This window comes from Typopeltis vanoorti, chromosome 1 (assembly GCF_054136105.1).
Source record: "Typopeltis vanoorti isolate ZY-2024b chromosome 1, IOZ_Tvanoo_1.0, whole genome shotgun sequence".
Classification (NCBI taxonomy): Eukaryota; Metazoa; Arthropoda; class Arachnida; order Uropygi; family Thelyphonidae; genus Typopeltis; species Typopeltis vanoorti.
Genome location: NC_143549.1, coordinates 85452871 through 85470501, shown reverse-complemented (window position 1 = coordinate 85470501; position 17631 = coordinate 85452871). Strand labels below are relative to the sequence as shown.

At 36.7% G+C, this 17631-nt stretch overlaps 1 protein-coding gene across 3 annotated transcripts in view; it reads right to left on the bottom strand.

Moving 5' to 3' along the window:
* Dip-C (dipeptidase C) overlaps positions 1–17631 on the bottom strand; it is a 400748-nt gene that overhangs the window by 35116 nt on the left and 348001 nt on the right. For 2 of the 3 annotated variants that reach the window (XM_090391828.1, XM_090391843.1), the window contains exon 16: positions 7700–7852. In XM_090391828.1, the coding sequence (XP_090247954.1) occupies positions 7706–7852 (147 nt within the window). In that variant the 3' untranslated portion in view covers positions 7700–7705. The remainder of the gene's footprint in view (positions 1–7699; positions 7853–17631) is intronic. The other variant, XM_090391835.1, reaches the window with a different exon arrangement.

The window sequence follows — 17631 nt, the reverse complement described above, 5'->3', positions numbered from 1 at the left end:
TTAGAAGGATAGCCAATTTTTTGGAAATACTGCTGACAAATGGAATAGTTATAGTACTGATTTATTGGGTGTCATCACATTGTCTTTGTGGTATATCCGAAAAGAGGATATTGTTGCAGAGTCTTTTAGAATAACCATTTAAGGATAGCTCTCTGGATATTGTAGTTAATTCTTTTTTGTAGGTCTTGGTCTGTTGTGTAATGTATAGCTCTTTTCTTAAGCATATGGATAATGCTAAGTTTCTGGGATATATGATGTGACGAGTTGAAATGGAGGTAACATCCAGTATTCGTAGGTTTTCTATACACAGACAGGTTGATACTGTTATTGGTTTGTTTCTTTATTAGGATGTCTAGGAATGGAAGTTTTTCATCTTTTTCAATTTCTAATGTGAATTTGATGGTATGGTGGAAACTATTGATTTGGTTGAGATAATCCATTAGTTCTTCTTTCGTATGATTCCAAATGATAAAGATGTCATCAACATATCTGTACCAAGTTTTCGGTTTTGGGGTAATTTGTGATAAGATTTTATCCTCTAGGTCTTCCATGAATAAGTCAGCACAAGAAGGAGAGAGAGGGGCTACCTATGGCTAATCCGGTAAGTTGTTTGTAAACTGTTTTTTTGCCAAATGAAATGGTTCGAAGTTAAACAATGATTGAACAAAGTAGTGATGTTTCTTGGGAACAAGTTGTCTAAGATGTTGATGACTTCCACAACTGGAATGTTTGTAAACAGAGATGTGACATCAAGGCTTGCTAGTATATCATCTTCAGATATAGGGATGTTTTTTAATTTTTTTCAATAAAATGTTGTGAGTTTTTAATATAAGTATCCCAGTTGTGAATGTGTTGTTATAAAATCTTGGCTAGATATTTAGACAGTTGGTAAGTAGGAGAATAGATTCCATCAACTATTGGACGTAACGGTATACCTTCTTTATGTAGTTTAGGAACGCCATACAATCTTGGAGTCAAAGGGTGCATGGATTTTAGCTTTATTAAGTCTATAGGCCAGTTAGTCATTCCATGTAATAGTTCATTGGTGTCGTTATGGTTTTTTTGCATAGGATCTGTACTGAGGACGTCATAGACAGACATGTCTGATAATAGATTTTTAATTTTTTCTTCATAATCTTTTCTATTTAAGATAACAGTATTGTTGCCTTTGTCAGCTTTAAGTATGATGATGTCTTTATTATTCTTTAATTTGAGTAGTGTTCTTCTTTTCATTTGGTTAGAGTTGGTGTTAGGAGATCTTATCTCAAATATATTATATTTTATCTCAAAGAGGATAAAATCTTATCTCAAATTACCCCAAAACCAAAAACTTGGTACAGATATGTTGATGACATCTTTATCATTTGGAATCATACGAAAGTAGAACTAATGGATTATCTCAACCAAATCAATAGTTTCCACCATACCATCAAATTCACATTAGAAATTGAAAAAGATGAAAAACTTCCATTCCTAGACATCCTAATAAGAAACAAACCAATAACAGTATCAATCTGTCTGTGTATGTAGAAAACCTACGAATACTGGATGTAACCCCCATTTCAACTCGTCACATCATATATCCCAGAAACTTAGCATTATCCATATGCTTAAGAAAAGAGCTATACATTATACAACAGACCAAGATGACTTACAAAAAGAATTAACTACAATATCCAGAGAGCTATCCTTAAATGGTTATTCTAAAAGACTCTGCAACAATATCCTCTTTTTGGATATACCACAAAGACAATGTGATGACACCCAATAAATCAGTACTATAACCATTCCATTTGTCAGCAGTATTTCCAAAAAATTGGCTATCCTTCTAAAACCACACAATAGCATTCAAGTCGGTCAATACTATTCGGAAATTTTTAAGATCACCGAAAGACCCTCATCCATTCTACAAGTATTCTGGAGTATATAATATACCTTGCTCCTGTGGTGTTAGTTACGTTGGTCAGACCTCTAGAAGCTTCAAAACGAGACAGAAAGAACACATAGGATATGTCAGACACAACAGACAAGATATTCAGGCCTTTCTTGCCACTTTGCCTCTACCAACCATCTCATTGAGTGGGATAAGAGTCACATGCCCTATATAGAAGAGAACTATCATTCCAGAACCTTCAAGGAGGCTGCTATGGTCGCCCGTTCAACAGGAAACCTAAATAAGAATCAAGGTCCAATTCTACCTGAAATTTGGAGAGCTTTAATCAGATCACTAAACATCAAAGAAATGAACTTTCATGCCAATTACATTAGGTCTCGTAACAAATAAATCATGTTCCCTAGACACACGCATTGTCTCCCACAATACTAATTTTGTATGAATTAGAACTGTCAGTTAAAAACCTAGTCTATTATCTTCATATAGCTTACCAATTGTATTCTCTGAAGATGGCGATAGCAAAAATCGGTGAAACATGTACGATAATAAAAAAAAATTAAAACTCACTTGACTAACATTCAAAAAAAGTGTTATAGTTATTATACAAGTAGTCAAGAAAGAAAATCACTATTAGTATATTGTGTTTAATTTTAAGAATCAGGCGAAGCCAGAAACAATAAGGGGAGTCTTTAACAGGAATAAATGCAAAAATATAATATCAGTGATATTGCTATTCTGTGGGTGTGCACTGCAACACCTAGCATACCCTGAATATAAGTCTCTGCTGTATATACACTATCTGATCAAAAGTATCCGTATACCTCTCTAATTCATAAACTGATGTCTAGATGTCACTACGAACTTCACACACTGGTATAAAAGGAGCCACGGAGCAGTGTGTTGTTCAGTGATATGAAGTACAAGCAGAATGGGCAGGTCAAGGGAGCTCAGTGACTTCGAACGTGGACTAGTTATTGGTTGCCACATTAGTAAGAAATCTGTCAGAGACATTTCAATTCTACTTAAGTTGCCCAAGTCAGTAGTTGGTGACGTGATTGTGAAGCAGAAACCTGAAGGCACAACCACAACAAAACCATGGTTGGGTAGGCCACGTTTAATGACAGACAGGGACTGTTGAGCATTGAAGAAGGTGGTTCATGGAAATCACCAAACATTGAGTGAAACAATCACCTGGAAGTTCTTCAGTGCTACTAAATGTTCAGTCAGCACCATGCCTGTGCATCAAGAGTTAAGAGAAATGGGGTTCCATGGTTGAACAGCTGCCTATAAACCAAACATTTCTCCTGTGAATGCTAAGTGCTGCCTGCAGTGGTGTAAAGAGTGACGCCACTGGATAGTGGAAACATGATTTGGAGTGATGAATCACGCTTTACCATGTGGCAGTCTGATGGGAGGGACTGGGTGTGGTGAATGCCTGGAGAACGATTCCTGCAATTAGTGAATAGTGCCAACAGTGAAATTTGGAGGAGGTGGCATTACAGCGTGGGGGTGTTTTTCATGGAATGGACTTGGCCCTCTCATAACACTACACGGAAACCTAAATGCGAAAGGGTACAAGGACATTTTGACCCGTTGCATACTGTCTACAGTAGACAATCAATTCGATGATGACTATTGTCTGCATTAGAATGACAATGCTTCTGCCATAAAGCAAGGTCTGTGAGGGAATGGTTTGTGGACAATAACGTTCCAGAAATGGACTGGCTGGCCCAAAGCCCTGACCTGAATCCCATAGAACACCTTTGGGATGAATTAGAATGCCGACTTTGCCCCAACCCCAATAACCCGCATCACAAACTGCTCTGGCTATCAGGAAGAATGGGCTGCCATTCCTCCAGAGATGTTCCAACACCTGGTAGAAAGTCTCCCCGATAGAGTTACAGCTATCATAGAAGCAAAAAAAAAAAGGGTGGACCCACCCCATATTGATGTCCACTACTGGAAAGTGTGTCACAGGGTAAGTCTGATTACAGTTTTGAGTAGGTGTCCAGATACTTTTGATCAGATATTGTAGTTGAGTTACTGAATAACCACTTTGCAAGGATATATCACACAAGTGAGGCTAATGCTGTGACATATGTGACAGAGACTTATGTGGAAACAGAGGTAGAAGTTCTTGGGATATTGCAAAATCTAAATGTGAATGCATCTGTGGAATTAGATGAGATATCAGCTCGCATTTTGAGGGAATGTGTAAGGGAAATGGCAATGCCTCTAACTAGGATCTTTAATTTAAGTCTCAACTGTGGTAGAGTTCCAAGGAAGTGGAAAGAGAGCAAAATAATTCCCTTGCATAAGGGAGGTTCTAAGACTGCAGTAGCAAATTATAGATCAATCAGTATTTCTGGAGTGGTTGTAAAGGTAGGGGAAAAATTTCTCAAAAGGAAAATTCAGGAGGGAGTGGATAGGAATATGACACTCTGTGAGGGGCAACATGGCTTTGTGAAAGGTCAGTCATGCCTTAGCAATTTAATAACTTTTTATAATGAAATGACAGCCGAGCTGGATAAGGTAAATGGTAGCACCATGATCTGCTGAATTTTGGAAAGGCATTTGACTGAATACCACATGGAACTCTGTTATGCAAATGAGAACAAATGGGGATGGACACTGGTTACATGGTAAGAGGGTGGCTTTTGGACATATATCAAAAAGTGGTATATGGAGGAGGAGGTAATGTGCCGTAAGGTTAAGTGCAAGGACCACTACTGATTAATTTGTACATAAATGATACATGAAATATCATTTAGGGTTGCTAAGGTAGTCCATAAGATTACTTGGCTATTGAAGAACACATTAACAAGTAGAGATAAGAAAGTTGTTATTCCCCTTTATAAGGTCTTGATATGTCCACATCTGGATTACTGTGCTCAGGTCTGTCTCCCAAGTTTCTTGGAGATGAGGAAATGGTGGAGAGGCTGCAGAGATGAGCAACCAAGATGTGTTCTATAATGAATTTTGTTTAATCCTTTATCCCAGTGAGAGCAAACAAAGTTTGCGCCTGAAAATATCTTCAGGACTAAATATAGTGTTGTACTATCTTACCGAGGTAAGTAGTGCAACACCAAGGCAACTCGTGGCAAAGGTGGAGCAAGCTACCAACACTCCTAACCCAGTATCTCCCATAATGCAAAACACATTTCCTTGTGGATATGTATACTGTTATGCATTAAGGGATTGGCCATCTACCCAGACTAGTTTCGACCTTTATTGAGGTCTCTTCAGTGGGAGCCAGGCCCAGAGCTGGAGATACCAGGCAGAAGCAGTAGCAAGTCATCTTTACCTATGGTAGTTGCCAAAAGGTTTATCACCTTTTTTTTAAAAATTACTCTGGATTCAGAGAAAGATGTTGAAAGTTTATTTATCACTAGGTTTGACTATAATGAATTTTGTTTAATCCTTTATCCCAGTGAGAGCAAACAAAGTTTGTGCCTGAAAATACCTTCAGGACTAAATATAGTGTTGTACTATCTTACCGAGGTAAGTAGTGCAACACCAAGGCAACTCGTGGCAAAGGTGGAGCAAGCTACCAACACTCCTAACCCAGTATCTCCCATAATGCAAAACACATTTCCTTGTGGATATGTATACTGTTATGCATTAAGGGATTGGCCATCTACCCAGACTAGTTTCGACCTTTATTGAGGTCTCTTCAGTGGGAGCCAGGCCCAGAGCTGGAGATACCAGGCAGAAGCAGTAGCAAGTCATCTTTACCTATGGTAGTTGCCAAAAGGTTTATCACCTTTTTTTTAAAAATTACTCTGGATTCAGAGAAAGATGTTGAAAGTTTATTTATCACTAGGTTTGACTATAATGAATTTTGTTTAATCCTTTATCCCAGTGAGAGCAAACAAAGTTTGCGCCTGAAAATATCTTCAGGACTAAATATAGTGTTGTACTATCTTACCGAGGTAAGTAGTGCAACACCAAGGCAACTCGTGGCAAAGGTGACCTCAATAAAGGTTGAAACTAGTCTGGGTAGATGGCCAATCCCTTAATGCATAACAGTATACATATCCACAAGGAAATGTGTTTTGCATTATGGGAGATACTGGGTTAGGAGTGTTGGTAGCTTGCTCCACCTTTGCCACGAGTTGCCTTGGTGTTGCACTACTTACCTCGGTAAGATAGTACAACACTATATTTAGTCCTGAAGATATTTTCAGGCGCAAACTTTGTTTGCTCTCACTGGGATAAAGGATTAAACAAAATTCATTATAGTCAAACCTAGTGATAAATAAACTTTCAACAAGATGTGTTCTGTGGAATGTTTCCTGTTAGGATAGGTTGTGGGTATGCGGGCTGAAGAAGTTGGTTGATAGGCAAAAAAAAAGCAGGTGTGAGAGAAGCATTTAAGGTACTTAAAGAGTTTTATAGAATTGATGTAGGAGAAATGTTTCAGCACTTAGCTAGAGGGGGACAGAACAAGAGGTCATCCCTGGTAGTTGAGTAAAAGTGTGGTCAGTAAGGGCATGAAGACTAGATTTTTTCACTTGGAGAGTTATGAATGAATGGAATGGGTTTCTAAAGTCAGTTGTTAGTGCTTTGTCTGTTAACATGTTCATTGCCAATCACGCGATATCGAGTGGTACAGGCTCTCACCAAACGGCCGATCACGCGTTATCGCGTGGACGCTGCTAACTAAATAAAAAAATATAAAAAATTTGGCCACCACATGAAATTCCAGTTTTCAGCTTGGCAATGAAGGTGTTAATGGGTTCAAGGAGAGGGAGGAATGATAGATTGAGTGGGAGACCAATTTATTCACTGTGTGGATAAATTGGTCTCCCACAACGAGTGTTCAAGACTCCATGGAGATGCCTGTACAATAATAATAATTCTTCTTCTCTGAGTCATCTCATCACTGTCATATCTGTGCAAACACACTCACTACCTTTCCTATTACACTATTATCCTTCTCAACAGCCTTCTGATATCCAATTTTCCATTCTCCTTGTTCCCAATCAAATCATTTATTCCTACTACCACTACCAACTATTTTGCTCACTTATTTATCTTCATATGCCTCAGTCACTGTATTCATTTTACCTCCCAGAAAACAAACCTTCTGCATCTTCTTATTTCCCACTCCTGCAATAATTGAATCCCCATAAAATGCCACTCGTGAGTTTTTTCATTATCTCTTTCATACTAGCAACATTCATTTCTGTCATCTTCAGTCTTCCATACTATCTACAATTCTCTTCATTTCACTCTGCATCCACTTCATCAATTGGGCTTTCAAATGTTACGTCATTTTTTTCGCTATCATTCACTCTTGCATCTTATCGTCAATAGACAAGCTTGTTTGATGTTAACCTGGCTCACCATCTTAGTTTCATCATTGATAGTTTGTCTACATCATAATGTAGACAAACATTGCACTATGTTTGTCTACATTATTATTGAACGCCTTATTGTCAATCACTTTTTTTTTTTTTGCTATCACTTCCAGACATTTTCTTCAACAACCATTTTATTTATGATGCTATGTTCCCTTCTCTAATTTCAACAAGACTCATGGTTCATCAGAATATCATACTTTCTGCATTCCTATTTGCTCCTTTCTCTTAATTCAGCTTCTCTACATAAACATCTACATCTTCTAATGTATGCATACTACATTCAAGGCACCGTACCATTAAAACTGACTTACTACATAATTCCTATTAAAATTAACCAGAATCATTATATCACTTGGAAATACTATTATACCTTGTATAGAAAGCATTACTAACTAAACAAATTAAAGTCTGCTTAAATAAAATAAATAAATTTATTTACATTACTTTACTGTTGTAGCTTTTGCTGAGGAAAGTGACTTGTTAACTGCCGTCCTTCTACCATTAAGGATTCTATCTCGTCAACAGTACGTGGCACACAAGTAAGAAGTTCCATCCCATCAGATGTAACAACTATATCATCTTCTATGCGAACCTAATGCATTGATAGTTATCAATATTTTAAACAGAAGTCATTATTTACTGGAAAATTATTTCAAATTTGTTATAATTAATAATTTTTGTTTCTAAATTACTTACTATAATAAATTTAGTTTAATCCTTTATCCAAGTGTGAGCAAACAAAGTTTGCACCTGAAAGTATCTTCGGGACTGGGGTAAGGTGGTACAACACCAGGGCAACTCGTTGCAAAGGTGGAGCAAACTATCAACACTCCTGTCTCAGTATCGCCTATAATAACAAAACACATCTCCTTGCAGATATGTCTAATGTTATGCATTAAGGGAAGGGCCACTACCCAGACTAGTTTCGACCTTTATTGAGGTCTCTTCAGTGGGAGCCAGGCCCAAGTTGAGATACCAAGCAGAAGCATTAGCAGGTCATCTCTACCTATAGGAGTTGCCAAACGGTGTGCCACCCTTTTTTAATAAATTACTCTGGATTTATTACTTACTATTTATATTTTTATATTTGGAATAATCAGTCAATATACAAGAGTTGTTTATGTATTATAAAATATTTTAAAAATATATAATGAAATTTTAACCAATAAGAATACAATTTGGTCGGCTAAATCCCAAATTGCCAGCCCATCCTCGTCCGTTCAGTATCCAAGTAGATACCCAACAGGTTGCACCACGAGAAGGTGAGGATTGGACATTAGGTCAGAAGCCCTGGTCGGTTCTCCGCATTCCTTTAAAGGCTATGTGGAGGTCTCCTCTCAGTTATACAGCTTTGACCCTTAAGCACCAACCAAAATATAGAATGATGGTACAACATGACAAAATTTCATGCCGGCTGGGGCGTCGCCCGGTTAAACAAGGCCCCCGTTGTTTTCGCCAGGGAACCAGGGCGAACAGCGAAAAGTCAGTTACTGGAACAAATCTGAAAATAAACCCCAACTCAACATCACCAGAGTTAAAGATCGGTACTATCAACGTAAGAAGCCTGAATGGCAAAGAAATGGAGCTAGCGGAGGAATTAGATAAATACCAGATCGACATAATAGGGGTGACTGAAACAAAAAAGACCAAAACTGGTGAGCTCTATCTGAGCAATAAATACAAAATGTTATATTCAGGCAATGACAATCAAGGAAAAGAAGGAGTAGCCATAGTATTCAACACAAAATACGAGGCTAATCTTCTTGAATGGCAGGCAGTCTCAAGTAGAGTAATGTGGGCAAATATGAGAATGGGGAACTGGACAATGAGACTTATTTGTGCCTATGGTCCCACAGAAGGTTCTACTAAGGTAGAAGTGGAGGAATTTTTTGAGGCTTTAGAAAAAGCAACTGACACAATGAAAAATGAAAAGTTGGTCCTTGTTGGGGATCTAAATAGCAGAGTAGGAAATGATTGTGAGACATACAAAAATATTTTGGGAAAATTTGGAGAAAAGAGCAAAGCTAATAATAATGGCAAATATCTGTTGGATTTCTGCTCAGGACATGGACTGGTCATTACTAACACCATGTTCCAACATAAAAATGTGCACAAATTCACATGGAGAGAAGAGGCTAGGAATAAGAAAAGTCTCATTGACTATGTTATTGTTGATAGTGATGTTTTCTCCCTGGTGCAGGACACCAGAGTGTACAGAGGATTTGAAATTGGAAGTGATCACTATTTAGTCTTGAGCAGGATAAAATTAAATTTCATATTGAAAAGAATAACATGTAAGAAAGTTTTAAAGCGAATAAAAGTTGAGCAGCTCTCAGATGTGAACTGTAGACTAAAATACACAAAGATTATTGAAGAAAAAATGAAAGAGTTTGAGAACAGGAATCAAATCTTGGATATTCAGTGGCAAACTCTGAAGAAAACATTGATTGATTCTGCCAGAGAAGCATGTGGTGAGGTTATTTGTAAGGATAAAAAAATCAGAACTCCCTGGTGGACACAGGAAGTTAAAGAGGCAGTGAAGGAAAAGAAGAAAGCATACCAAAAGTTCCTGTCAAATAAGTCAGCTTGTGCTCTTAGAGAATATAGAGACAAATGCAAGAATGCTAAACACTGTGTAAAACTAGCTAAACAAAAGTCATGGGAGGACTTTGGCAAGAATATAGAAAATAAATATCAAGAGGGTGGCAAAATATTCTGGAGGTTGTTGAAGAAGCTTAAGAATGGGGGAAAGAGTGCAGTAAAAGGAATTAGAGATGATAAAGGTGACATGAAAACGGGAGAAAAAGATATCCTTGAAGTATGGAGTAATTACTTTGAAAAACTGCTAAATGAAACAAGCAGTGATGATAGCACAGTGGTAAAAAACACTGACCAGGCATGCAGTCAGGAATACATATCCATACTTGAAGTAGAAAAAGCCATCAAAGGCTTGAAATATGGAAAGGCAGCAGGAGTAGATGATATTCGACCAGAAATGCTGAAGTATGGTGGTATAAGAGTATTACAGTTGCTGCACTGCATAGTTCAGAAAGCCTGGACAGAGGGACGAATTCCCGATGATTGGAGTAGAGCTCTCATAGTACCCATATATAAAAAGGGAAATAAAACTGCATGTGAGAATTACAGAGGTATTTCCCTACTGAGTGTTCCTGGCAAGATCTATGCAAGTATACTTGAGAAACGGTTGAGAAGAATTGTGGAAGAAAAGCTTGGTGAAGAACAAGCTGGATTCAGGCCAAATAGAGGCTGTCAGGATCAGATCTTCGCTTTACGACAAATAGTCGAGAAAGCATGGGAATATAACAAAGATCTGTATTTAAGTTTTGTCAGAATTGAAGGAAGTACAGGAAGATGGTTTAATGTTAAATCTGGTGTGAGACAAGGATGTACATTATCCCCTCTGTTATTCATTATCTATATGGATCACATTATGAAGGAAAGTGGTATTAAACATGATATCAAAATTGGAGATGTTAATGGCAGCTCTTTGCTTTATGCGGATGATGTTATACTTCTAAATAAATCCGCTACAAGTCTGCAAGATTCTCTGACTAAATTGAATAGCTGTTGTAATAGATATGGTATGAAGGTCAGCAATAAAAAGACAAAGACAATGAAAATAGGCAGAATCATTGAAAATGTCAACTGTGTTGTGAATGGAGAACCTGTGGAACAAGTAAAACATTTCAGCTATTTAGGCACGATTTTTACTGAAGATGGTAAATTAAATATAGAAATAGACAACAGAATCAGCAAAGCTGGTATGGTGGGAAGTCAATTGAATAAATTCATATGGAATAAGAGAGAAATTAGTCGGAACACTAAATTAGCTGTATACAAGACAGTGTTCAAACCAATTTTAACTTATGGATCTGAGAGCTGGGTCAGAAGTAAAACACTTGACCAAAGACTAGAGACCACAGATATGAGAGTCCTGAGAAAGATTATAGGCGTGAACAGATGGCATCAATGGCAATATCGTATTAAAAACGAGGATGTTAGGAAAGAACTTGACATTGTCAGCATCCAGGAATGCATTAGCAGAGCTAATCTCAGGTGGTATGGTCACTTAAATAGAATGGGAGAGGAAAGATTAGCAAAACAAGTGTTCTCTGCCAGGGTGGCAGCAAAACGACCCAGAGGAAGGCCAAGATATAGGTGGATTGATACGATACAAAGTGCTTTAGACGATAGAAATATAAGATCTGATAATGTTGGAGTCTTGACAAGTAACAGACTGATTTGGAGGAAAATTGTAGATAGGAAATTAATAATGATGTAATTTTTTTCATGTAGTACTATCATATCCTGTACACCCCTTGAGGGTACATGGCAGGAATTTGATGATGATGATGATGATGATAATGAAATTTTAAGAAATTAGTCACTGAAACCAAAAAAAAAAATGCACTGTTTTAAAAATTAGCTTCCTGGTTATAGAAACACTGAGATCAATAGGTTCTCAGAATTTTAATAGTGTGTTTTTTGTATAAAACATCATTGCTATTATCTATATGTTGTATGGCAATTAATAAAAAGGTACTTTACTTACCAACCATTGCACTATGTTTATCTACATTATTATTGAACGCTTTATTGTCAATCACTTTTTTTTTTTTGCTATCACTTCCACACATTTTCTTCAACAACCATTTTATTTACGATGCCATGTTCCCTTCTCTAATTTCAACAAGACTCATGGTTCATCAGAATATCATATTTTCTGCATCCCCATTTGCTCCTTTCTCTTATTCAGCTTCTCCATCAGCTTCTTTTATCCAGCTTTTACTAAATACATTACAATATATTGCTAATAGCATGGTTGCTTTAGCTACTCTACCAAAAAAAACATGGTGCTTTTTTTTTTTCAAGCTACTTCTGACCCATAATAAGCAGGATGGAAGATATACACCAGATGACAAAAACTGCCTACCAGCTAAAGTCATTCATGAATATCCACACTAAAGCAGAACTTGAACCCATAGCTTTTTGGCTGGAGAGTGGATATACTATACAATCCAAAATAGACTAGTGTTGGGACAGATCCTACATCTCTATAGCTCAGTCAGTAACAATGACATCTTCTGGCTGGAAAGGTTAAGTTCTGTCTCACATCCTAGACAATTTCACATGGAGGTGGTGGGTTTTTCTGCTCCCAAAAAACAGGTGAACTTGCCAAAAGAATATATGCACTTAATATAGCTATAAAGCCTGTGTGCCATAATACATATGCCTCATAGCATTAGTTGCTTTGGCCATAATTCAAAATAACCTTTACTAGGTCCTATTGAAAAAAAATTCTTTTCTTCTTTATTTCACTTGGAGATATATATTTTGAAAAATCTCATTTTAAAAGATCCATTATGTTTTCTCTCAGTGTAATATCAGTAATCTGAAAATATTTACAACACTAAAATGACCTTCTCCTCCTCCTCTCTCTCTCTCTACCATTTCTCCACCACTAATGTTTACTGAAAGATATTAAACTGACAATGTCTTATAAAAATAAATCTGCTAATGTCCCAAGGGAAGTAGATGAGGCCATTTTAGCCCTAACATTTTAAGACTAGCGGACAGCTAGCCTCCACTCTTATCTAATTACACAATAGCTAGCCAAAGACTATTGGTGAATTTAATTGCCCCCAGAAAAGAGTATGTTAGACAACTGCTGTCACCTTGTAGTCCCTAACACTATATACAGGGTGTTCGGGATAAATTTGACAGTTTCGTAAGGAAAAAGAAAATCTTCTTTGTATCTATTAAATTTAATGAATTGACAAAAAAACATTACAGGCAGAGTTAATTACAATACTATCAACAAGATTTACTCAAAATAACCACCATTAGCATCGATCACAGCTTCAATTCTGCTTCGGAACCTCGAACAAGCTGATGCTACAGTCTCCCTGGGAAGGGCCGCAAAAACTGTTTTAATTTTATCCATTAACTGGGCTTTTGTATTACTGGAAGTGCGATTGGTGTCTTTTTCAACTGCGCCCCATACAAAATAATCCATGGGGTTAAGGTCTGGGGAGTTTGGAGGCCAAACATTTGGACTGGTGAAGTCGTAGAAATTTTCAGACAACCATTTTTGACTTTTCCCAGAGGTGTGGCAAAGGGGCCGAATCCTGCTGCCATACATACGGCCTACCATTGGCTACCCTTGTTATCCAGGGCTTGACTACAGTTAGCAACTCCACGAACAAAGCCCGAATTCCAATGCCAGGGTTCTTCAACACCTGTTCCTGCAGATTTGCGAGGAATTCTGCTGTACGAACGCAATCAGATCGTCTGCTAGGGATCTTTCTTCTTGCTACATCCTCGTAGTCACCATTGCAAGTCTCTAGTTCATGCCTGATTGTTTTTACTGTATTCAGGGAGCATTGGGCAGCAGTCGTAATATCCTTATTTTGATGGCGGGCACGAATCATCATGATACAAGTTATTCTCTTCCATGATTCAGGTGGGTTCCAGCTATCCATCCTTTCTGACATCTTGTATATGAATGAAGAAGGGTCCAAACTTTTAAATGAAGAGAAGTGTGTGTTAATACATGTAACTTACGGAAAAATATAATTAATTATAAATATGTCAAATTTATCCCGAACACCCTGTATATATAGAGCTTCGACTTGGTTGTTATGAGATACACTTTAAAATAGAGATTTAATGACTTTAAACTGAGATAAAATATTAAGTTTTAATGAGAACGATACAACTAGTTTCAGCTTTTTACAGCCTTAATCAGGTATCCACTAAAGGTAGAAAATAATAATAAAAATTGAAGTTTCTAAAAAACAGAATCACAGGTAAAAATGCAATACATAATTGACATATAAAAAACGTATTTATTTCAAGTTGTTCTATCCAACGTGCCATTGTGTATATATATATATATATATATATATATATATATATATTATTGTCCAAAATAGCACGAGTCCTACAGTTTATTTTCTTGAGTTTATAGGATATTAACTGAAAGTTGGATTTAAGTTTCCAGGAGAAAAAACCACTTGCCCATGCCAGAGATCAACTAACTTGGGAACCAGTTGAAGAAAGCATAAAAAAAGTTACTCTAGTCATCGACTAGAATTGAAATCAGAATTGCCTTTCCTTGCATCTAGCACTATTCCCACAGGGCTACACAGGCCAACCAACTTTTTATTATATTTAAATTTTAATATATTTGATAATATTTAAATCTAAGTAGAGTGAGATGTGGACCACAGCTATTACAATAAAGCAAATAAGTTGCCTTTATATTTACAATCAAGCAATTAGGAAGGAAAATGAACAGCTTTCTTACTGATGGTGTAATTATTTCAATGACTGTAATGACCATTTGGACATTACACTTGTCAGTTTTTTTTTTTTTTAAAAGAAAAGCCTTTATAAAACTCAAGGAGCTATACACGTTTATTTAGAACAGGCTTTTACACTTAGAGTTTTATGAGGAGAAAGCTGCCAGTTTCCAGCAAAAAGACATAGGCAAGCACTTTATATATATATTTGTGCAGGGCCTAGTTTCATCCCTACTCACAACTCATCTTTTCTGATAAACAAATCACCCATGATCAACAGCTTCACTCCCTTCAACTTATCACTATGAAACTCCCACTGAATAGTATGACTAATGAATATTTAAACTAATGTGTTAGTTAAACATGCTCAAATAGCTGTTTATTAGTTATTTACAACATGATACAAGAAATTAATTTTAATTATCAATATTTATGGATACGCTCTCTCTCTCCAGCCAAAAGGCTGCAGGTTCGAATTCCGCCGTGGGCATGGATATTTGATTGTCTGTGGAAATACTAGTGGTGGTAGATGGCATTGGTGTAGTTGCAGTCAGTCGGTGGATGAGTGGTGGAAACAGAGTTGTAAAGCAGGTGCCCTCCGTCGATGAGTCTTTGGACTCCCTGGAGGTGTCGTGTAATAATAATAATATTTTGCCTCTGTAAATGAAGAATTATCAGGATGCAAATCAAACACCAAAGCATAATAGAGTAGGCACAGAAATTAGCATGTCAAACTCATGCTAAAATTCTGTCATCACTTAATGACAGGTTGATAAAACCATTCTTGAAAGGCACTAGAAAACAAAAAATAACTGCAAGTTTTAACTAGATCCCATTTAAAGATACCAAGAGTTTCAAATAACAAACTCTGACAAAAGATCCAAAAAAAATGCAACTGTTATTTTTACTAACAATTGGCTTTTAAGGTTAACCTTTGAACTGAGTTTCCTACTCAATTTAGTTAACAGTAAATTTATCTTATCACTCAGGGATTTTGTTTTGTATACACATAAACAGTCACACACAATGTGTACATGATACCTACCCACATGCTTAAAAAGAAAAAATAATCATCATCAAATTCCAATTACAGTATTTGCCGGCGTATAAGACGCACCCCCTTTTTTGCACACATTTTTTAGGAAAAAAACTTTATCACTGAATATTATAATGAATTTACAGTATTTCAAATATAAAGTAATAACTAGGTCTACTTTCAACAAATATCTAATCTAACTAGGAAAGAGTACCCACCTTTTAATCTTCTTCGTCAAAACCCAGAAATTCATCTCCAGAGCTAAATGAAGAGACACTTGAAATCTCTTCTAAATCAGAATCTGAATCCTCATGTAACACTTCTTAAATGATTTACCCACTGTCTCAGTTTTCACAGCATCCCATGAAGCTTTGACCCACTCACAAACTTGCGAAATGCTAGGCCTCTTCCTTCTTCCTGATGGTCTAGCCTCAAAATCTGAAGACTGCATCCAGCTGTTCCACTTCTCCTTCATAAATCCCTTAAATGCTTTATTAATACAGACATCTAAAGGTTGAAGCTGACTAGTTAGACCTCCTGGAATTACAGCTAACTGAGTTTATTTTTAACATCTTCTGTTCTGTGAGAACAAAACTGGTCCCATACTAGCAGGGCAGGCTTCTTCAACAGTCTGCTAGGGTGCCTAGACCAAATTTTATCTATCCATAACTTCATTCCTCCATCCATCCAGCCTTTTGATCCACTGAACTCTACGTAAGTGGAATGCTCTCACACACCGCAAGGAAGCAAGAAAGAAATCGAGTGACTCGGAACAGAGAAAATGTCCAGATGTGAAAGTAATAAAAAACTGAGTATCGGCGTATAAGACGCACCCTATTTTTCAGACCTACTTTCAAAGAAAAAAAGTGCGTCTTATAGGCGAGCAAATACGGTATATACTCTTAAGGGTGCATGAAATACTATGATAGTATTATATGATTATGTTTATATTATCAGTTCTTATGGGCAATTTTCCTCCGAATTAATCAGTTATTTGTTGGTAATCCACTGTTGCCAGATCTTACATTTAGATCTTTTAAGGTACCCAGATTTTGGTATTCCTCTGAGTTTTTATCCTGCCATCAAAGCTATCTTTAGTGCAGTTGGAAAAAAAAAAGCCAGGACAATGAACTTTTTAATTAGAAAAGACCTAATTCAATTCTCATCATGACGAGAAGCATTTTTATATGAACATTTTTCAATTGAAGGTGAACTAGCTGATCTCATAACATAGCAGAGTTTTTTCCTCCCAGAAACTAGGGCTTGACACAGAATTAGCAAAGCTGGTATGGTAGAAAGCTAACTGTGAATAAATTTATATGAAATATGAGAGAAATTAGTTATAACACTGAACTAGCTATATACAAGACAGTTTTAATATTATTTTTATTATATTATTTTAATATTATTTTATCCATGATGGCCACCTAACTGGCCATTATGGATAAAATACGCATCCTCATATGCTTCGTATCCATCACATATTTTAATGTAATATCAATGATATTACAATTTTAATATGCACTTCGCATCCATGATAACCTTGACGTCTATAGACGTCTTGGCCAGTAGTGGGTTAACCAAACCAATTTTAATATATGGATCTAAGAGTTGGATTAGAAATAAAACACTTGATCAGACTGGAGAAGATGAAAGAGTTCTGAGAAACATTAGAGGAGTGAACAGATGGCATTAATGACAGTATTACATTAAAAATGAGGATATTAGGAATGAACTTGGTATTGTCAACATTTAGGAATGTGTGAGCAGATCTAATCTCAGATTATGGTCACTTAAACAGAATGGGAGAAGAAAGGTTAATAAAACAAGTTTTTTTTTTCCTTTTTTTGCTAGAATGGCAGGAAAAAGACCCAGAGGAAGACCACTAACTGACAGGGTAACAGATTTATCTGGAATAAAATTGTTGACAGGAAGTCAGTAATGATGTAACTTTTTTTTCGTGTAATACTATCATAATATCCTGTACACCTCCTCCTGAGGGTACATATC